The sequence below is a fragment of the Zonotrichia albicollis genome, unplaced genomic scaffold (assembly GCF_047830755.1).
Source record: "Zonotrichia albicollis isolate bZonAlb1 unplaced genomic scaffold, bZonAlb1.hap1 Scaffold_83, whole genome shotgun sequence".
Taxonomy (NCBI): Eukaryota; Metazoa; Chordata; class Aves; order Passeriformes; family Passerellidae; genus Zonotrichia; species Zonotrichia albicollis.
The window spans coordinates 5,406,579-5,430,112 of record NW_027428460.1 but is presented as its reverse complement, the minus strand read 5'-3'; the positions used below and the strand labels follow the sequence as shown (position 1 = coordinate 5,430,112).

Genomic DNA, 23,534 nt, shown 5'->3' with positions numbered 1-23,534 from the left:
AGGCAGTGGGAGCAGGGCACACAAATTGAGCGACAGCGCCGGGGCGGGTGGAGCTGCCCTGGGCAGTGAGGCCGCACCTGGGATGGAAAGCGGGGCAGGCGGAGCTGAGGCGGGCAGCGAGCCGGGACCGGGACAGGCGCCTGGGCCGCGAACGGAGGGGGAAGACCTGCAGAGGATCCCACTCTCTTTCTGAGTTTTTCTCTTTTTCTCCTCCCTTTCATTTCCCCTTTTTCTCTTCTTGTTTTTTCTCGGGGCATTCTGATACTTCAAAGATTTTTATTCTCCTAAAATCTCATGTCTAACATATGGCATATTCTCTTTCTTCTACATTAAATGGGTTTTTTTAACAAATAAATCCAGAGCCTAGCAAATCCAAACTTCTGCTTTGATACTTTGAAATGTTCGATGAGCTAACTCAGGACCTCCTAATGTTGTTTTTCGTATCACCTTTTTATTTATCCTTTGGCAAATTATGGATACATCCTAAATCCAAAAATGCCAGTGCACCCATAGTTCCTTAAAAAATGATCACACAATGCTTGAGTACCCCAGTGGGTTTTCTGATGCCTGTCTTCTAATACTTGCCTAGAAGCACATTTTATTAAGTAATTGTCTTCCATCAAGAAGTTTCCATTTCCCTGATTTATCTTGTTCATTTCCTGTCTTGTTTAATTCTTTTTTTTCAGCTTCCCTGAACTTTGGAATTTCCATGTTTTCCTTGTTTACTGTTAATATTAACATAACTCATTCAGCTCCATTTTCTGCTGCATCCTTAGCTTTGTGATTTGCCAAATTATTTCTTCCTCTTTCTGGGGTCTTTCCCTTTTGGAGTTCCATAATATGTACTATAGCTATCTCTTTTAGGTGATTGTAATGCCTCTAAAATAAGTTCCTCATGTACTAATCCTTTTCTTCTTGAATTAAGTAATCTTTTTCCTTTCCAAATTTTTTATAGGTATGTACTACTCTAAAGGCATACCTTGAATCAGTATACATAGTTCCTTTATTTTGTGTTAAATATTCTAGTGTTCTTTTTAAAGTATATAATTCACAAGTTTGAGCTTACTAGTTTAAGGTTAATTTCCCTTTTTCCATAATTTGCATGTTTTTCCCATCGACTACTACATACCCTGTATTTTCTCCTTTTGCAAGGAGTTGTATCTCTGTTAGCTAACATAACTCTCAAAGGACTGGTTTTTTTTTTTTTTCCCTGTATCCAACTTACTGTTTTTCTGTCTCATTTTCCAAGATCTTATCTATTCATCTTCTGCCTCTGTTTTTCACTTTCACTAACAACCTAAATACCACTTTTCATTCAACTACACACAGAAAAATTAAAAAACCTTTTTCTCACACTACTTTCAGTACAATACACCTCCCTCCAAGGAGATATACTGAAGCTTAAAATACAGAATCTACATTACCTATACTTTCATTCATCTACATTCACTCACTTTTATTTCCCATTCTCTTCCACACATTCTTTCCCACCCTCAGGACACAGAGTGGATCCCTGTTGACAGAGAATCGCGGGTCCCCGTGGCCCCCCCTCGCCTTGGGGTGGCCTCTGGGTCTCAGTATCTCCGGGCCTCCTGGGAGGGCCCTGACTCTGCTGCCTCCGGTGCCGTTCCCCTGTGAGGCTGATTTGTGTGTCACTCACACTCTTTAGCCACGGCCCCCTCACACGCCCTGGGGACAATGGCCCGTTTGCATGTCACCTGTACCTTATGCCACAGCCCCCACACGCCCAGGAGAACAATGGCTTATTTGTGGGTCACACACTCCTCTTTCCACAGCCCCCCTTCCCACCCGCCCGGGAAGCTGAGGCTGATTTTGTGTGTGACTCACTCTCACACACAACAAGACAACAATAAGGTACCTTTTGTTATAAATGATCAAATCGAGAGCCAAACTTATAAGAAAATTTAGCAAAGATTTATTAATTTGTCTGCAAGACTGAAGTTTGGTCATCCACACTATCACAGCCAAGGGTCAGCGTCGAGCCCGGGTTCGGTGCTGGGTGGACACGGATCTGACCTGCGAATGTCAGAGTCTCCCCCTGTTCACAAATGCTGCCTGACACGGCAGCGAGTTCTTTTACAGTTTATTCTGCTCGAGGCAGAGATGACCGAATGTTCTTTGTGTCTCTTCCCATGCATAACCTTGGCTTTACCTGTGCAGAGGTGGACAAAGACTCAGTCCCGGTGTCTGATGTTGTCAGTAGACTCCGGGGAAGTCAGCATTCACATGCATCAGGGTGGGGCTGTGGATCATTGTGGTAGCTGTAATCGACGAGGCGTTAATCACTCTTGGCTGGACCTGGTGACCCGGGGAAGCCAGCGATTATCGCCCTGGAAGCTTCTATTCTTTCATTAAAACCCCGATGTTTATCTCAACCAAATCCAGGAACTGGATGTATATGAATAAGACACTGCTCCTGGCCAGGATGGTCAAAAGACATAATGTGGATTTTACAATATTTTATACATTAATAGCATGAATTATCTCTACCATATGCTACACTTTCACATCACCTATTACAAGTTTAGGTGTTTCTGGCCAGTCCTGGTGCTCTTGGATATCCCTCAAGCCAGCTGTGCTGTCCAACCCCAGATGCTCTTGAGCATATCCTCAATCCAGGAGAATTTTGCACAACCGTGGATGCTCTTGGAATGTTAATTCCTCAACCCAGCAGGTTTTAATTCTGGATGCTCTTGGGCTCTCTTATCCCTCAAACCAACAGAATTTTTATGAGCCCCTTTTGTCCCGTTTCCTAGTGGATTGGGCTCGGAAACTCCTCTGCTCCCTTGCTCCGAGGGGTCCAGCCCCTCTCTGAGACCCAGTCCCAGTTACCCCGGGGGATTCTCTCACTCCTCTTCTCACTCACTGTGTCTCTTTACTGGCTGCTTCCCTCGAGGAAAGTTGGAAACGCAGCGTGGGAGACTCCAGTACTCACTTGGCAGGTCTGGGACCACCAGCCCTCATCTCATTCACAGCCCAAAGCAGAGAATGAGGGGAGAAGGGAGCCCGGGAGCCCAAACAGACCCGGCATCCCGAAAGGGGGAGAGCGAAGCGGGGGGAGCTTTTGGCATTGCTGGGACTGCCAGCAGCCTGGGCAGGGCGGGCACCGAGGAGAAGGGGGACCCCCAATCCCAGCGTGACCCCCAACAGCTGGGACAGGGGGAACCCCGAACACCAGAGGGGAGGAACCAGGGATGGGGAACTCCTGGGAGGCTTTTTCAGGGCTGAATCTGGGTGTTTGGGAGGTTTTTGTGGAGCACTGATGGCCAGTGACTTGTAGAGATGGACTTGGGCACAGGGACCTTCAAACTCAATGTGTGTTGGGGAAGATGAAACAGGAAAGCCTTATAAATATGATTGTCTGGCAAAAGATTTTGATAAGGAAGATTGAAATGAAAGCAAGATCTGAGATACCTCAGTTAGTGAACAACTGGAAAACAATGGTGTGGCCCAACTGAAGGTAATCCCCTTTTGATGAAACAATTCCCTCTGCTCGCAGACAGATCCAAGGGTCAGAGCAGACCCCACTAGCTCAATAGAAGGGGCCCAAAGAGGAGTTTTTAGAGTTAAAAATGTAACATAGTATGGTGATGTAATGATTTTTACAGGCTGTATGTAAATGCTCTAGTATTTGTATCTTGTACTAGATTGGTTAGTGAGAAATAGAACATTCAACACAGAAGAAGATTTAGTGTATTGTAACAGGAACCTTACTCTCTTACGCTCTTCTCCTCTTACTCTCTCACCCTCTCACCCTCTCTACCCCTCTCTTCTCTCAGCCCTGCTCCGAGCTGTGCCTGGCAGCTCCAAGCAGGGCCCTGCACCCAGGCCCTTTGCAATAAACCGCAAGTTCCACGCCCTGGCTGCAGAGCTCTCTCGTCTCTGTCCGTCCCGACCGTCCTACCCCCCGACACTCCTACAAACGCTCTCATCCCTTGTTTTCCCTAAACCAGGATTTCCCATTGCCAACCCCAGGGAGGCTGTGAGGAAGAGGAAGATGCCCCGGGACACCGAGGCAGGTGAGGAGGAAGTCAGTGCCCCTTTCCCCTCTGTGCTGCTCCATCTCCCAGCCCAGCATGGCCCCGGCTGCAGCTCAGCCCTGGGGGATCTCCTTGCCCTTGCCTGTGGCACGGAGGCAAATCCCATCCTGTCCTTGTCCTTCCTCCCCCAGAGCAGGAGCTGAGCATGGAGAGCAGGGAGGACAAATGCCCGCGGCAGAACCTGGTGGAAGAGGCCGTTTTGAGCGGCTCCACGGCGCAGGAAGCCAACGGGGAGGAAAAGCCCCGGAGATGCCGCACGAGGAGGGGCTGCAAACGCAGCCGGCGGGGATCTGAAGGGGAAAGAGCCAGCCTGGGCCGGGAAGGCAGCCGGAGACAGAGCCAGAGCTCGGAGGTGGTGCTCCATGAGCAGCTCCATGGTGGGGAGAAGCCCCACACATGTGGGGAGTGTGGGAAGAGCTTCAGGTGGAACTGCAACCTGATCAGACACCAGAGGATCCACACTGGGGAGAAGCCCTACGAGTGTGGGGAGTGTGGGAAGAGCTTCAGTGTGAGCTCCAGCCTGATCAGGCATCAGAGGGTCCACACTGGGGAGAGGCCATACAGGTGCTCCGAGTGTGGGATGTGCTTCAGCCGGAGGTTCAGCCTGATCACGCACCAGAGGAGCCACACTGGGGAGAGGCCCTACGAGTGTTCCAAGTGTGGGAAGGGGTTTAAGACCAGCTCCCATCTTCTCCAGCACTATCTGAGTCACAGAGAGGAGAGGCCCTTCCAATGCCCCGACTGCGGGAAAGGATTCAAGGACAACTCCACCCTCATCACCCACTGGCGCATCCACACTGGGGAGAGGCCCTACGAGTGTGATAAATGCAGGAAGAGGTTTCCGACCAGCTCCGTTCTCCTCCTGCACTATCGGATTCACAGAGAGGAGAGGCCCTTCCGCTGCCCTGACTGCGGGAAGGGATTCAAGCGCAACTCCAACCTCGTCACCCACCGGCGCATCCACACTGGGGAGAGGTCCTACGAGTGTCCCCAGTGTGGGAAGAGTTTCTGCAGCAGCTCTGACTTGACCAAACACCAACGGAGGCAGCACTAAGGGAAGCCCTGAGAGTGCCCCGAGTGCGGGCAGAGCTTCGTGCACTGCTCCAGCTCCATCCCCCACTGGAGGAGGCACTTTGGGCACAGCCCTGGTCACTCACATTCCCTGTGATCCATGTTGGGAACACACCTGGCTGCTTCGCCTTTTGGTTTGGCCTCTGCTTCACCTTCATCCTTTAAAAACACCCAAAACTGGGTTAAATGAAGGAAATTGATCAAATAGATAGATCTGACGTTCCATAATTGCTGAGTTGTTTTAGAGGGAATTTAGTATTTGGGGACGCATTCTGTGTGGAGTGCTGCTGTTGCTAAGAGTCAGGAATTTGATCTCACCCTTCTTGTGTTGCTAAGAACTCCTCCCCTGACCCCAACCCCAACTCCACCCTTGGGATACCCTATAAAAACTCCACGGCTCTGCCTTTGCCCTGTCTTTGGGGGATAAGAAATGGATTCCCAAAGGATCAGCCCTTTTTCCACTGGATTACAAAGGATCAGCCTCATTCTCTACTGGATTCCTAGAGGATCAAGCTTTTCCCACTGGATTCACAGAGGATCAGCGCTTTTCCACTGAATTCCGAAAGGATCAGCTCTTTTTCTACTGGGTTCTCCGGGGATCAGCCCGTTTCACACTGGATTCCAAGAGGATCAGCCTTTTTCACTGGATTCCCGGAGAATTCTCACACTGTCATTGTTGTTTTTTTGTTTTTACTACTGCATTTGTATTTTTAATTTTTCCTAATAAAGAACTGTTCTCTCTACTCCCATATCTTTTCCTGAGAGCCCCTTAATTTCAAATTCTTCTTCTTCTTCTTCTTCTTCTTCTTCTTCTTCTTCTTCTTCTTCTTCTTCTTCTTCTTCCTATTATTATTACTATTATTATTACTATTATTGTTTTTATTACTATTCATCAATGGGAGGGGGTGTATATTTTCCATTCCAGTGGAGGCTCCTGAAATGGGGAGACACCCCCAAGGTCGGGCCATGTAAAATAGTTCCGGAAATATGTAGATTAGTTTTTGGATATGCTTGAGGGTCTATGAATATGCAACAGACTGATGTAATTAAAACCAGAATAATTAAGGGATGTCCCCGAAAATAACTGGGGGGTCTTGGTGGCCATAACAACCTTTGCTCGAAGGTCCTCTCTCCCCTTACATCAGCTTGTTGCCTCTTCATCGACTTTTTGTGTATCCATAAACTACTTCACATATTCCAGGAACAAAATTGGCTTCATCTGGTTTGGGGGTCCCATCCCCCTCCCAGGTAAATTTGGAGTGTCCCCTCCCCCTCCCAGCTCAGTTTTGGGATCCCATACCCCTCCAAGCTTTATTTGGGGGTCCCATTCCCCTCCCACCTCAATTTGGAGGTCCCATTCCGCTCCCAGCTCAGTTTTGGGGTCCCACCCCCCCTCTTTTCCCTGCTCTCTCCTTTCCGATCGTTCCCCCAATCCCCTCCCCCGTGTTTGGTTTTGGGGGCTCCAGGCCCCTCCTGCTCCGTTTTAGGGTCCCGACCCCATTTTGGATTAATTTGGGGTCCCCAGCCCATCCCCAGGGTCACCTTCCCCCCCTCCCCAAATTCCGCTCCTGGCAACTGATGAGTCATCAGCGAGACACGCTCTGATTGGCTGGAAATTACCCCGCGCGGTCTGTGATTATTTACCGCAGTGAGAGGCCTTGTTCTGTGGCTGGCAAGTGATGAGTCAGAGTCGGGCAGGGCGCTGATTGGCTGAGAATCGCTGGGCGGGGCCAGTGCTCTGAGTTTGTGCCCAGCAAATGGATCGTCATCAGTGCCGCGTGTTCTGATTGGTCGCGATCTGTTTTAGGGTGGGGACCGAAAGAACTGGTGTTTCTTGGGGTTTCTTTGGGTTTATTTAGGGTTTGTTTGTGGTTATTTATGGACTCTTTAGGGTTTTCCTTGGGTTTTACTTGGTTTATTTCTGTTTATTTGGGGTTATTTGGAATTATTTGTGTTTATTTGGAAGTTTTTGGGTTTATTTGGGCTTATTTGGAATTATTTGGGCTTCTTGGGAGTTATGTTGGTGTATATGGGATTTTTCTCGGTGTACTTGAAATCATTCGGGGGTTTTTGGGTTTAATTTGGTTTTCTTTGTTCGTTTTTTGGGGGTTATTTGGATTTGCTTGGGGTTATTTGGGGCATTTTCAGGTATTTGGGAATTTTGGGGGGTTCTTTGGGGTTTATTTCGAGTATTTGGGGGTTATTTACGTTTTTTGGGGTCATGTGGGGTCAAAAAATCCGGGAATGTTTCTCCTGCAAAAATCGGAAATTTTTCCTTAAAAATCTAAGTTTTTCTCCAAAGAACCAGGAATGTCCCTTAAAAGTCCCGGACTTTTCCCAGCCAATAGCAGCGCGCCCCGCCCCAAACCAACCAATCACCGTGGGTCTCCCCTCAGGAACACCGGCCTCCCCGTGCGCCTGATCCAGCCAGTCACCGCACGGCTCTCACGCGGCGAACCAACCAATCACTGCACGCACCCCACAGCTACTCCCGCCTCTCTTGAGCTGAACCAACCAATCACCGCGCGCCTCCCCTCGGCAACTCCTGCCTTCTTTGCCCCATGCAGCCAAACGCCATGCACCGCCCCGCCCCCCCATGTCAGTCACCGTGCCCTCCACGAAACCAACCAATCACCGGGCGTCTCCCCGCTGCAACTCCCGCACTCCCTGCGCCGCTCCAGCCAATCAGACCCGAGCCTGAAGCAGCGCCTCCTGACCCCGAGGCCGGGCATGGAGCGGGCGCCCCCTCCCCCCCCGCCCCTCGGGACCCCCTCAGGGACCCCCGGGAGCCGCCTCGGGCTCGGGCGGGTCCTGCGGGAGGCGCTGGAGAGAGCGGGGGAGGCGCTGGGAGAGGACGGGGGGCTCCGGGAGCTGCTGAGGAGGCGCAGGGACAGGTGAGGGGTCCTGGAGGGGTCGTGAGGGGAATTTGGGGACGGGTTTTGAGCAGGTTTGGGGGGGATATGGGGAGGGTCAGGGCGGAACTTGAGGGGGTTTTAGAGGGGTCTGGGGGTGCTGGGGGGGCTATGGGGGGGAATATGGGGAGGGGTCCTCGGGGGCTGTCACAATCCGTCGTCATGGGTTTCGTGATGGTTCGTGGATTTGATCTCAGGGTGCAAAAAGAACCGACATGGTACAAGGGGGTTTGCAATGATAATCGAAACAAATGCACCTTTATTGAATGAGCACAGCAAAATGAGATAGAGGGATTAAGGGAGAGAAAAAGATGGGGGAAGAGAGAGACAAAAGAGAGAGAGAGAGATAGAGAGAGGGGATAGAGCTGCCAAACGCAGAGACGAAGTCCTTTGGTCCAGTCCAGTTGAGGGTCTGCCTGTTACATCGGGGAGATCTCGAAGTCTCTCGCTAACTCAGAGGTTTTGATTATGATAACTTTATTGGAAATTGCAAGGGGGGGATACAGATACAATAAGGAATGTGTCTGCTTCCAGTGCTTGTCTTGGCTCTTCCTTCACAGTGCTGGCAGCACCATCAGAGACACACCACATGTTCTCTCATGCCAGGGTCATCCCAATCTTCTGCCCAGGTGCCTCCCAGGTTCACCAGGGAAAATGGCTGCTCGTGCCAGTCCATCCCCTTGCCCAGAAGGCACCCGCTTGTGTTTGGGTACGAGCTGCTGGCCACAGCAGACGGGCAGCACCCGCAGCATTGGCCATCAGACGCTGGGCTGATGTTTTTATCCAGAGAGCAAGAAAAGCAGCCAGAAGCACACAAGGCAACTTGACAGTATCTCTGTAAGAATGTCATTGTCCTGTGAAAGTCAATAGTGGATGGTGGTTTTGTAAGGCAGAAAATCACTTCCGAGCAAAAATCATTCCAGGAAGGGACAACAGCTTCTGCCTTCTGATGGATAAGTCAATTTGCCACTGCTGTCCAGGCCCATGGCCCCTCCCAGTCTAGCCAGATTTTGGTCTGGGGGTATTTTTGGGGTTAGTCTGGAGGCAAAGATCACACTGTCACTTGAGTAATAGCGGCATAAAAATTCCTGGCAACGATTCTTTCAATCAAGTAGGTGTGCAGGGCATCCATTCCCCAGTGTGTTTTCTGGTGCTCCTCCCTTAGTAGTGATTACAAGAAATGGGAAGGGATTACCAGCTTCCCTTCAATGGTAGCCTGCCCTTCTTGGTTGTATGTCCCTTTTTGATCTTTGATTAGTTTTCTAGCTTTCTTATTGTATTCTGGCTTACCTTCAAGGGAAATTTGTCCACCTGGAATCAGAGTTCCTTCAATAGTTACCTCACCTTTTGCTACTTTCTTTGCCTCTCTATCCGCCAGCTCATTTCCTTCTTCCAATTCTGAGCTCACTCTCTGGTGTGCCTTAATATGCGTAATTGCTGCCTTTTCAGGCAGCTGAACTGCTTCCAGCAGCCCAACTATCCCGATCATCTCTTGTGCATGTTTGATGTTCTTTCCTTGTGAGGTCAGCAGTCCCCCCTCTCTCCAGGTGCTCCATGTGCATGCACAACTCCAAATGCATACCATGGGTCTGTATAGATTTTATTCTCTTTCCTCCTGCCATTTCTAAGGAAAAAGGAAAAAGAATCAGTGCAATTATTTTGGTCTTCTGTGCAGAGGTGCCTGTTGGTAAGGGTCCAGATTCTGTTACCTCTCTGCAGGTAGTGACTGCATATCCAGCAAGTCGCTTTCCACTGGCAACGTGGCTACTCCCATCAGTGAAGCAGGTCTCTGCACCATCCAGAGGAGTGTCCTTCAAGTCTGGGCATCTGGAGTAAGTAGCTTCAATGGTCTCCAGGCAATCGTGGTGTGCTGCTTCTCCTTGATGCCACTGAGAAAAGGAGCTGGGTTCACAAGGTTAGTGACTACAGAGTCCTTTGCCCAGCACTGACCTCATACCCCAGGTAGATTATTTTCTGTTTCACTGCCTCTGCCTTTTTTTTTCTTTGATACTCTGTATCCTTGGAGCCGTAGGAAATTCAGAAGGCTCACGGTCCAGGCAACACATGCTTCCCTTGTCTGAGTGGATATCAAGAGATTATCCATGTACTGTAATAGCCTTCCTTCTTCTTGTGGAGCTTCCCGGGACTCTAGGTCTTTTGTAAGTTGTTCTCCAAACAGAGCAGGGGAATTTTGAAGCCCTGAAGGCCTTGAGGCCTTCACAATCTATGTGTGGTGGTTTGACCAGGAAGAAGTGGGAATTCTGGGGGGCTGTGGTCAAACCAATGGATACTTGGAGTTTGATATTGGCACCTGGAGTGGCCAGTGGGGTCTGGACACACCTCCGAGAATACACAGGGGTTAAAAGCAGAGCTTCGGCCCTGGGAGGCCTCTTGGGACTTCGAGGGACAGAGGTCAGATCTTCTTCCCCTGTCCAGCCGCTGCTGCTGGGTGGGGGAGGGGCAGCCATGCGGTAGGCCTGGGCCTGGACAGAGATGGGGGTGAGAAGGCCCTCGAGGATGGAAGGGTGGAGGAGCAGCCCCAAGAGACATCGGGCAGCCATTCCCCCCCCCAGCAGGGAGAGAGGGGGAGAGTTGGTGTCTGAATGTGATAGCAGCCGGCCCAGGAGGAGAAAGGGGGGAGAAGGGTGCAGCCTGGCCGGCCACAGCAGCAGCAGCGTGTGTGGGAGTACCGGCGTCCTGGGACAGACAGAGACTGGAAGTTTTAACCCCTTTCTTTCATGATTGGGGCCTTGCAAAAATGCCGATCCTCCTCAGAGCTGAATAAGAAGGGAGATAGGAGATGAGATGAGACAAGCACCTGGCCTGAAGGATGTAGAAATGATTGAGTGGGAAGAGATGATTGGAGTGGCCTTTTGGCTGGACTTTTCTTGTAGCCATGGACTCAGTTTGTTCCTGTGACACAGAGACTGCACTTAGGAGGCAGTGCCTCAGAACCAGGAGGGTTCATTGTGGGGACCCCTCAGCCCCAGGGGGTTGGAAAAATATGGGGGTGACAGATGTCCCAAAGCAGAGACTGTGCCTTTTTGGAGTAAGACAAGGCATCCTTAAAAGATAGCCCTAGGAGCAGCTCTGGTCCATGCACAGTGGTGAGAGCACTGGGCATGGAAGGAAGATGTCACAAGCGGCAAAAGGACTTTTTCCGGGCGGTGCCGAGTGACATTGGAAGCACACAAGGTTTCAGCGTGTTTCCAGGGGAAGCCTATGGAACAAGAAGGACACCTCTCCTCTTCATGGACTGAAGTTTGAGTATACTAAAGGGTGGTGCCAGGCTGGGCAGTTGGTGATTTTGGGAGAATGTATGTGATTGGGAAATTCTGGTGGTGGGGAGGAGGAAAGTGTTTTTTGTAGGGTTTTCAATTTTTTTTTTCTCTTTTCCTTATAGTTTTTTCCTATTTTTCTGTAGTTTAGGTAATAAAGTGTTCTTTATGTTTAAGCTGGAGCCTGTTTTGCTTATTCCTAGTCACATCTCACAGCAGACACCAGGGTGAGGGCATTTTCATGGGGGCATTGGCTCTGTGCCAGGCTCAAAACATGACACTATGTGAGCTGGGTTTTGTGCCTGCTTTTAGGGTTTTCTCATTTGAATGCAAAAATTTTCTGGCTAGCTTCATGAATAGGGAGGCAAAAGAAGGCCTCTTTCAGATCTAAAACAGTAAACTAGGGTAGCTCAGGTGCCAAATATGTTAGCAGGGTGTATGGGTTTGCCACAAGGTGTACTGCCTGACCCTAGCCCGTTGGTTTCCTTAACTTGTACAGAAGGTGCATTCTCTGCCCTCCCTGCTATGTTAGAGGCCCATACCCCGGGAACATGGATCCATTATTTTCTTATTAATTTCACCCTTATTTTAATGTTCAGTTTCACTAATTGTTAAAATTAAGCTCAATATATCTCCACATTCTTGATCCTTTACCTCTAAAATAATCTCTCCATCTTTAAATGTGATCTTTGCTTCCAGCTGCTTCAACAAGTCCCTACTCAACAGGGCCTTTGGAGAGTTGGGCATATACAAAAAACTATGACTATTTTGATGGTTTGCAAAATATGATTTTTCAGATTGGTCAGTTGCCCCCTTACCATAACATAATCATCTGTTACAGGCATTGAGGCTTCATACTGCAGTTTTTCCGCGTAAAATGCTTCACTTGTTGCAAACAAAATCCTAAAATCTCCACAAACACAAGCCTACAATACCACAATCAAATTACCACAATGTGGGGGAAGAACCACACAAACTCACTGGGAAAGGGGTATCTCTTAAGAGTGCCCACTTTTCTCGACACAACCCAAAATACAACATTTCATCATCTACCCACATCAGCTTATTAGCCTCTTCTGGTCCTCACACACTCTGGACACAATCAAAATAACAGCACACAGTAAAATTCCAGGGACCAAGTCCAAACTGCGGGGGCAGAAGAATCCCCTGAGTTCATCTAGGCACAGTTAAAATGTGCACAATCTACATAAATCACACATCATCACCTTTAAACACAATGAATTAATAAATGTCCTCACCCACGTTTCTCCACTTGTTCCACTACTCCATGGGGTGTTCCCTGCCCTCACAGCCTGCCCCAGCCGGTGCTCTGGACCTCACCTGGCTGCTTCAGACATGGGTAGAACTGCCCCCGCACGCCGTGGGTACACTCACTTACTCACTGACTCGGTCTGTTTTATACACCACACACTCACACAATTACAAACACACCAACATTAACCACACAATGCATTAGCCATACAATGTCAGGACACCACAAGCACACAAAGTTTGGGTTCACTTGGCTCTCCCCAGAGTCACTAGCGGCCGCTCCACTGAACAATGAACCCGTTCCCAGTCGCGCTATCAACCGGGAACCTCTGCCGCTGACCGTGCTCCTGGTCGATGGCTGCCTGCAAGCACAGGGACGAGGCTGTGCACTCAGATGTCTCTGAGTGACTTATCAGCAACCCTATCTCCCCTGGGCCCTTTGACAGACATACTGTGTATCTGCACAGCAGCAGGTCATTGTCTGCAGCCGCAGGAGGCAAGCCGAGATGGAGCAGAGCTCCTGCAGGAAAGTCCCCGGGAGCGCCCAGGTGTCCGTCCTCCCTTCTGCCTCTGCAGGGACAGTAAATGTCCTAGCTGGCTCACCAAAATGATTAGTGGAAAACAAAGGAGAAACTCCACAACTTTGTAAAAAGTTGTAAAGCCGGTATGTTTAGCACTGGACGCGTGTGGGAATCGTTGTTCCCCCTGTTTTGCGGAGAAAAGAAGAAACCTCACAACTTGTAAAAGTTGTAAAGCCCGGTATGCTTTATTACGACGCGCGCCGGACGCAAGACTCCCCAAAAGGGCATGCGTACCCCTGAAGATTTCAGACCTCCTTTTATCCCCCTTCCAAATGCATATGCATACAGTTTCACAATAAGTTCATACATATTCATCTTGCATGACACTTAGCACTAATTCTTCTTTATCGGAGGAATTCCTAGGTCGGGGGCAGATTGACCTCGTGGTTTTTCTGTTTTTCTTTCTCTGTCTCCTTGCTGTGTCTGGAACGCGGCCTCTCCTTCAGCTTTAGCTCCACAGACCCGTCACCTCTCCCAGACACTTCACCTAGTTCAGGATGGATCCTTACTCTGTCTCATTCCCCCCTTTCCTAGGAAATAAGTAAATTCTTTTACTTAAGGAAAATTTCCACGACAATAAGTGTCTTTTAATGCTTCACTATGTATGTTTGATAAAGAGGTTAGTACAGCCATTCGTTCTAGTATTCTCCAGTTCCAAATTAACAATGTAATAGATAATCCTAAGCTTATCCCTACTAATATTAGTAAAACTAGAATAGGGTGGCACAACTTATCAAAGATTCCATTTGCAGTTGGTGATCACCCAAAGATCACATCTCACCAGTGATTATCCGTATTTTATTCTTTGTAGAACTCTGGTTATTTCCTTTGTATCATGTTGGACAGTAATTAAGGTTTTCTTTCCACTTTCTCGGATTTCTTTCAAGACTTCTAATAGGTCTTGGTGCTTAATTAATTGTTTTACCAATGTAAGGTTCGCCCCGATAGGGGTAGGTGGTAGTCTGTGATACATTGTGTAATTGGCTGTAATCAGCTGGTGGGATGTTACTGGTACCAAATACGAAAAACCACACCCAATAATCTTAACAAAATTACAAATACAAATACAGAGATTAGAATGGTTTCCACTAGACAGAATAACATCATTGCTATCAATTTGTACAGCAGCATAAGCAGTTCTCAAACATACACCCTTTTCCAGTATATACGAGCACAGTTTTCTGGTCAGTGACTGGATGAATTTCAAAGTGACAAATATTCTCTTCAGTGTCCAAACACATCCTGGGCATTAACAGTATTGCTTTCACAAATGAATCCCATTTGTTCTCTAGTAATGCAGGATTCTAAGTTTACTGTCTGCCACTTTTCATTCATCTTTTCGTGCCCACACTCTATGTTCTGAAGGATAGAGTGTTGTTTCTTCATGGTTTAATCTTAGGGCAATGATGGGATGGATAACATAAACAGTGGCATTACATATGGTAAGCACAAAGGCAGTGGCCACATTAGAAATAGGATCATAGGTGAAATTCACCATAGTCCACCAGGATTAAAACTTCCTTTCAAAATCAATTGCATTATCCCATTCAATTTTCTGAATTTCAGCTGGAAAATTACCTTCACCCCTTTCCTATATGATCAGAGCTGCTGTTGCTTGTATCCATAACTGTGCTTGTATACAACTGAAAGCTAAAGACACATTATCTTGAACTATACTAAGTGCTTCTACTATCAATTTGTGGTCTTGGTCCCCGGCCTGTTCATACTTCTTTACTTTGGCAGTACTTTTGAAATCTGTCACTGGCTAGTTCCTAATGCCAGTAGAGATTACTATAAAGGCTGCTTCAATTTTGTTAGGCTACCTGCTGCAGCAGCCAGTTTATTCATCAGTATTTCTGAATCAATTCCATTTAAAACTCCTAATCTTGTCCCTAATATGCCAGTTAGATGTTTGTTATGGGGAACAGGAACTGCTTTCTGTCCATGATCATCCCTCCCTGCCAGAGGGATGTGCTGGGCTCATACTACAAATTCAGACATACTTCACAAGTGTATCTGACAGAGGTTTAGGTCATACTTGAGACAGATGTTTGTTCTGAAATGTAGAGACTTCAGGGAATCTAACCTCTCTCTCTCCCTCCAAAGCACCTGATTTCTCAGATGTGTGGCAAGCAGGAATGTCTCTCCTGGTCACCCACCTTGCCCTTAGCTAAGATCAAGCTGTGGACTGTGTTCAGGGCAGAAGATAATGGAGGGGAAATCTTGAGAGAAGAGCCTAAATTCATTGCAGTGCCTCAGAAGAAACTGGGATCAGGTTTCTGCTATTTGAAACACTCAGCACAAAAGTGATGCTCAAAATCTTACAGCTTGCTGCTGTGCTCTGAGGGGGTCTCTCTCTCTACCTCTTTTAAGCAGAATCCAACCGCCTCAGACTGAGACAATCACTGATCCAAATCTCAGTAGGAAAAGGGATAGCTATAAATAAGGAAAATCACCTTCCTTGCTTGGGTTAGTTTACCACCTGCAGTTTAGCACCCTTTACCAGCCATTGCCTGGGGGTTCAACCAACCAGCTTGGAAAATGACTTAAGGAAACTGATTTCTTGGTGTTCCTGGTTCTAGGCACCAGGAGAGATGGCTCCTTCCTTTCTTGTTCTGCTCCTGAGATATGCCTGTTTTTGTGACCATGTTTCCAGCCCTCAAAGGAAGTTTTAGGAAGGAGGAGCAGGCTGGTTGGATTTTTGAGATGTTAATTTGCATTATCAACTCCACACGTTTGAGAGACCATTCTGGATTGAATAATAGCTGTTGTTCAGTCACATTCTTTACTACGTTAGGTCTAAGTTTGGAGTTTGGGTAGAGTCTGAACTACTATGGGGTGTATAAGGCCCCGCTGTGGTAAAAAGTGCAGTGTCCACTTTGAATTCAAATGAAAGTCTGACAGTAACTCGAGCTCAAAGGCAGGTCACTTCTACAGGCTGTATCAGGGTGAAATTACACCAACAGTTTGATTCACTTAGGTTATCACAGACTTCCTGGTGTTCATATACACCAGGGGAGGTTCAGACACTAATTACATCTGGTCTCTCATAAGCCATCCTATTGATGACTAAGCACTTTACTTTGATTTCTTCTCTTCAGATTCCTTGAAGTGTTCACAGCTCCTGTTCTTGCTATTCTTACTCCTCACATACTTGATTCTCGTGGATTACTACAGTAGATATGTTTAATATAAACCTTCTTTATCTCAGAAGGTTTTCCTATGGATCCAGTATACTGATTAAATGCCAGGGACCAAGGCCATTCAGCATTGCTTTGGGTAGAGGTACTCTCTAGCTCTAAAACTTCAGTTATAATTCCATACAAAACAATTCTGTGCACTAAAGTATGAGCTACTCCCGACCGCAATATACTCATTTTGCCCGAATAAGTTTTAGTCTCAGTTCATTGTCTCTTGGTGTCACTCTTGAAGGGGCTTCTGGGCCTTCTTCACCCGAGAGTGATGGATCTAGGCATTCTGCTCCTTGATTTTGATTGCAGTGGTCTCTCTCACTGTGGTTCCGAAGTCTTCTCTGTAAGAGACTTAACATATACATCATCTTCAGGCTATCTAACTCCCTGCTCCGAGTTCCAGCCACATGTTTCTCAATTACTCTGAGCTGTTTGCTTAATGCCACCATGTAAGTGGACATTCTGGACATTCCCCTTGTATTCTATGGTCTTCTATAAGGCATTCCAAAAGGATTCAGCATTCCTTTAGCTCAAAAGGTTTAGTTTGAATTTGCAATAGTGCTAGTGGAAGAGCTTCTTGCCCCAGTCTTATGATTTGCTGCTTAATCAAATGATTCATTCTCTCCCCCGGCCGCTTGATTGGGGGCGGTATGGGGTGTGAAGTTCCTAATTATGCCCAGATGGCTTCTAATCTGTTGCACTATTTTGGAAATGAAAGGTGATTCTTTATCTGAGGATATTGTGGCTGGAACTCTGAAGCGTGGTATTATCTCTTGTGAAAATGATCTGGTCACCTCTTGAGCTCTGACAGTGCTGGTGGGGAATGTTTCTGGCCACCCTGAAAATGTATCTATTAATACCAGTAAATACTGATACCCCCCTTTCCTTGGGAGTTCTGAAAAGTTGATTTGCCGCTGCTGTACAGGCCCATGGCCTCTCCCAGTCTGACCGAGTTTTAGCCCGGGGGTATTTTGAGGTTAGTCTGGAGGCAAGGATCACATTATCAGCTCACCTGAGTGATAGTGGCATATAGATTCCTGACAATGATACAACAGTCCTTTCAATCAGGTGTGTGTTCTAGAAAGCTTGTGGGAATTACTACTTCAAAGTCAACACTTCATTCCAATGCACTCTGTATCACTCGCAGCCTTGGTCATTTTGAGAAAGGAGCCACACTCTACAAAAGGCTTTAAGTAATTAGGCCCTAGTGTGTTTTCTAGTGCCCTTCCTTCACTAGTAACCACGAAAATGGGAAGGGATTACTAGCTCTCTTTCAATGATAGCCCACCCCTTGCAGTTGTACGTCTCTTTTGATTAGTATTATTGTATTATGGCTTACCTTCGAGGAAAATCTGTACCTCACCCTTTGCTGCTTTCTTTGCCTCTCCATCCGCCAGCTCATTTCTTTCCTCCAATTTTAAGCTCACTCTCTGGTGTGCCTTAATATGCTTTTTCAGGTAGCTGAACTGCTTCCAGCAGCCGGATTGTCTCTTCTTTCCCTGTGAGGTCAGCAGTCCCCTCTCCTTCCAGATGGCTCCATGTGCATGCACAACTCTGAATGCCTTTTGCTGTTTCTAAGGCATGGGTCCATGCATTTATCTCAGCATCCTGTGCAGAGGTACCTGTTGGTAAGGGTCCAGACTCTATTACCTCTCTGCAGGTAGTCACTGTGAACTTTGCAATGTCGCTTTCTTGTCAGTGAACCAGGTCTCTGCATCGTCCAGAGGAGTGTCTTTTAGATCTTGGTGGCTGGAGTAGGTAGCTTCAGTGGTCTCTAGGCAATCGTGGTGTACTGTTTCTCCTTGATTCCACTGAGAAAAGAAGCTGGGTTGACAATATTAGTCACCACTATCTCTCCATCATCTTGCTCTACCATGATGGCCTGGTATTTCAGAAACCTCTCTGGTGAAAAGCCAGTGGCCACCCTTTACTTCCAGTACTGCGGACACTGTGTGGGACACTAGCACAGTCATTTTTGTCCCAGGGTAAACTTGTGTGCCTCTTGAATGTTCAGCACAACTGCTGCTACAGCTCTGAGGCAACCTGGCCATCCTTTGGCTGTTGCATCTAGTTGCTTAGAGAGGTAAGCAACTGCCCTCCGGTATGGACCCAAGTCTTCAGCCAATATTCCCAGAGCAATTCCTTGCATGGAAAAATAGAAAGAATGCTTTACTTACATCTGGAAGTTTCAAAGCTGGAGCCGACATGAGGGGACTCTCTAGCTGGCGAAAGGCCCGTGTGGTGTCTCTTGTCCACTGGAGATCTCAGTTCCCATTGGCAATAAGAGCATAGAGGGGTCTGGAGATTACCTTCTGTTTCACTACCTGTGCCTTTTTCTTTGAGACTCTGCGTCCTTGGAGTCCTAGGAAATTCAAAAGGCTTACCGTCCAGGCTTCTCTCGCTTCCCTCGTCCGAGTGCCTACTAGAAGATCATCAATGTACTGCAACAGCCTCCTTTCCTCTTGTGGAGCTTCCTGGGACTCTGGGTCTTTGCAAGCTGTTCTCCACTCGGAGTGGAGAATTTTGAAGCCTCCAGACACATGGACTATGTGAGCTTGTGTTTGAATGCAAAAATGTTCTGGCTGGCTTCGTGGATAGGGAGGCAAAAGAAGGCATCTCTTAGGCCTAAAACAGTGAACCAGGTTAGCTCAGGTGTTAAACAAGTTAGTAAGGTCTATGGATTTGCTACCACAGGGTACAAATTCTGTGTTATCTTATTGACAGCCCTTAATCCAGTACTACCAGTTATTGGACTGATTCCTTCCTTACCTTCCTTTTGAGGGTACTACTCAGTTCTCACTGGTTGTGTTCTTTCATTAAGCTTGATGGGGGAGCATCCCATGGGGGAGCATCTTTCACTCTCCCTGGTGCAGCAGAGGCCCATACCCTTGAAAACACTTATTTACTTATTCTAATATCTCCTTACTAATGTCTTTCTTAATTTCAGTGTCTGTTAATATTAAGCCTAACATCTTTATATTATTTGCCTCCAGAGTAACCTTTCTCATTTGAGAATGTTTAGCAAATTGAGCGAATTGTACAAAAGCTTTTAGGTACACATAGTACACATGTTACTTTAAAGGTTTGCAAAAGTATGCCTTCTCAGACTGGCCAGTTGTTCATTCCCCACACTACAACATAAACATTCTACACAGGTACTAAAGCTTTATTTAAAACTGAACACATGACCCTTGTGCTGACAAAAATTCTTCCCTTTTGGGAAGGTCACCTTTACCCCTCCTCCCTTACCTTGGGAGGAAGCCTTTACAAATCATATGTACTCATTTTGCGAACTGTGATTGCTTCGCATTTCAGCGTGATAATCCTTGCCTGATTTCATATGTTGCTATCTTATGCTGCATGCTGAACAACATGTCTGATTTGCTTTCTCTTTGCCTTGTTTTCCTTTTCAAGGGCCAAGACCAGAGAGCGGTCTGATCTCACAGTCTCTTTGTCATTCTGGGTGATTTCTTAAAACAAAAGACATTTCAGCATACAAAAACTATCCCATTTATCTTCCTATTATAAAACAGTACTAACACCAATGAAGCACTATAAATCTTTTTATTTTCTGAGCTGCTCTTACTGGCAACCTCCTCCCAGCGAGCCCCTCCCAAAAGGGGCTAATTTAGGAACCTGTTTGCTCTGGCCAGTTCTCATTATTTATTTCTCCTTGCCCTATCTCGCTTCCATTCAAACCTTTTTACAGACCTTCACAGTAGTTTCTCAGTTTTCCTCCTATACACACAGCTCCAGGTGGCAGGTATCAAATGTGATTCTCACACACAAGCTCTAAGACCTTAGGTTCTGAATCCGCTTGACCAGAAACCTTTAATTTACACTCGGGGCGTGTACCCTGACACTTATTGGAACAGCAAAACAGCAATACCAGTGTTTCTCATAAACACCGCACTGCAATAATACCTGCACATCCAGCTTTTGCCCACAGGCCATTCCCGTGTTCCCTGCGGAGACAGGGCAGCCAGAGCTGTCCCTGTGTCCAGGGCGCAGCCACTGTCACCTCACACAACCTGCTAGCCTCTTGATGTACCAAAGGCTCCCCGAATTTGCTCACAAAGGCAGGCTATTCTGTTTGTTACAGAGAACTTTAAATCCTTTCAGCGGATTGTTTCCAGTAAAGACTTACTGCAGTACCAACTGAAGTCTCATAAATCTCATAAGTCTCATTAACTAATTCATCTCATTCATCCCTTCTATATAAACTCTGTTTTACAAAATATCAGTCTTTTCTAGTTCTCTTCTTGCACAATCTAATTAAGCACTGTGTCTACTTACACTTGTTTTGCTGCTTTGCAAAAAGGCTGTGCTAGTCACAGCTGAAACTCTGATATGCCCACAGACACACACACTCACTCCCCCCCCTCTCCCTTATCTCAAATTCACTAGAGCCAAGGCTTGAATTACTGTGAGGGGGAGAATTCTTGGAATTGCTTTAACTCGCTTTATCGAAGTTAAACATAAATCACCGTACTATAGTTCTCCTATGTAAAATGCTACTCTTGTTGCAACAAAATCTTAAAATCTCCACAAACACCACTATACAGTCTGAGAATCAAATTACCACAATGCAGCGGAAGAAAATCACCACACAAAATCACTGGGAAAGGGCATATTTCTCAAAGTGCTCACTTTTCTCAACACAACACAGCACACCATAATTCGGCATTTACTCAAATCAATTTTTCCTGGACACAATCAAAATAACAGCACACAGTCTAGAGATCAAGTCCAAACATCCAAGGCAAAGGAACTCTCTGAGCTCATACTCACGGTTAAAATGTACCAAATCTACACAAATCACTACATTCAAACACGATAAATACCATCACTGACATTCCTCCACTCGCTTCTCTGCGGGGCACTTCTCTCCCTGCCCCCGCAGCCTGCTGCAGCTGGCGCCTCTGGCCTCACTCAGCTGCTTCAAACACGGGGAGTACCGGCCCCCCCCGCACTGTAGGGCACTGTAGATTTACTCTCTTTTATACACCATACACTTATCACCTGCACGATCACAAACACAGTGCACTGACCACACACATTAACCATACAGCAACACAGTGTCCGGACATCACACACACGAACAGAACACACACGGGCTCACCAGTTCTGCTCTATCAGAACTATGAATCCCCAGTACACACATACACGGGTTCACCCGGCTTATCCCCAAAGCCGCTAGCGGTCTGCTCTATCAGAACGACGAACCCGGCCTCTAATACAGCTGCTCTATCAGCTGAACCCCATCTCTAATACAGCTGCTCTATCAGCTGAACCCATGAACCCAGACGTCTCTGGGTGATTTACTCCCTTTCTCTCCTTCCTCCCCCCCTGGGGCCCCATAGTACATACCGTATTCTCCTCCGCAGGCCAGCGGGTCGTTGTCTGTCCTCGCAGGTGGCAAGTTGAGACAAGCGGAGCCCCACCAGGAAAAAATCCTGGGGCGCGCCATGGAGGTCCGTCTATCCCCCCTGCCCTCTCGGGGACAGAGAACTCCTGCCTGGTTCGCCAAAATGTTTTGCGGAGAAAAGAAGAAACCTCACAACTTTATAAAAGTTGTAAAGCCCGGTATGCTTTTATTACGACGCGCGCCGGACGCAAGACTCCCCAAAAGGGCATGCGTACCCCTGAAGATTTCAGACCTCCTTTTATCCCCCTTCCAAATGCATATGCATACAGTTTCACAATAAGTTCATACATATTCATCTTGCATGACACTTAGCACTAATTCTTCTTTATCGGAGGAATTCCTAGGTCGGGGGCAGATTGACCTCGTGGTTTTTCTGTTTTTCTTTCTCTGTCTCCTTGCTGTGTCTGGAACGCGGCCTCTCCTTCAGCTTTAGCTCCACAGACCCGTCACCTCTCCCAGACACTTCACCTAGTTCAGGATGGATCCTTACTCTGTCTCAGCGGAGCCCGCTTTTTGTGCCTCCCGGGCTGCGTCGGGACTGACACCAAAATACTGCACTGACCGTGGCTCGCAGGGGTCCATAGGGTCGCTGTTCAGGCGCCATTTGTAGCAGAATGAGGCCTTGGTCGGTGATGAGCCATTTGTCGGTGAGGGGAGACTCAGACACTCAATATGAGTGATAAGCAAGTTCCGTTTATTGAAGAGAGCATCAGACACTTATACAGCAAGTAATAAGCTTATGAATATTCTGTAAGCCAAGCTATCTATTCGTTAAACAATACCATCAACTCTTCCTCATTCCTTTGGGCCTACGTTCTCTACTTCTCACGTCTCGCTGTTCATTTCTTTATCATACTCAGCTAGGCCCAAGGACACGTTATCTTGCAGGTGCAGGATTTGGAATCAGCCACAGTCTTGTGTTTTTCCAGTCTCTAGTCAGCTAAATTCCCAACATTCAACTACCATTTTCCCTTTCTCTGAGAGCACTCCAATGTCAAACTGCACCTGTAAATCCCATCCTAAGAAATTTCACCCTGCATCTGGAACTAATTGGACATCCTCAATTCCTATTTTTTTTTTTTTGTTCCTTCAGACTTTATTTGCATTATAACCAAGGCTTTGAACCTTTCCCCTTGTCTTGCTTTGAAAAGACAGGTGTCTGCTAAGGAAGGCAGGAGCTGCCTGAAATGGAAAATGTAAACCCCTCCTGCCGAATTATTACCATTTTGAAATTAAGAGGGCTTTCAGGCACAGATATAGGAGAAGGAATAACAGTTCTTTACCAGAAAAAAAGCAAATCAAAACAAAACAAAACAATGCAGTAATACAAAACACTGACAAGAGTCAGAATACGACCTGAAACCCTGTGGGTCAGGGTGGTGGTAGCAGTCCTATTAAATGGTGGCTGCAGTCCTCCTGGAGTGCCAGGTGGCACATGTACAGCATCTGCATATGCTTGGATGTGGTTCCATTGAAGCAGTGAGCCTGTAAAAGGGTGTAGTCTTCCTCTGAAGATCCAGTGGTGGTGTAGATGGGCCTGGTCTTCCTCTGGGAATCCAGTGCGAAAGGCTGTCTCTGTTGTCCCAAAATCTCAGATTATATCCAGTCAGGAATGTTTGGTTCCTCCCTCTAGGCAGAGCATTTCACAATGGGATGCTGTAATTTTGATCAGGCATGCAGTGACACTCAATGGCCCATTAACAGCAGGGAGGGAGAATTGGTTGTGGAAGAGATAAAGAA

General features: G+C 47.2%; 1 protein-coding gene across 1 annotated transcript in view; it reads left to right on the top strand.

Moving 5' to 3' along the window:
• Nucleotides 1–23,534, top strand: part of LOC102065316 (uncharacterized) — a 603,976-nt gene that overhangs the window by 6,062 nt on the left and 574,380 nt on the right. Inside the window, exons 3-4 of the mRNA XM_074534351.1 lie at nucleotides 3,975–4,040; nucleotides 4,193–5,056. Coding sequence (XP_074390452.1) covers nucleotides 3,975–4,040; nucleotides 4,193–5,056 — 930 coding nt within the window. The remainder of the gene's footprint in view (nucleotides 1–3,974; nucleotides 4,041–4,192; nucleotides 5,057–23,534) is intronic.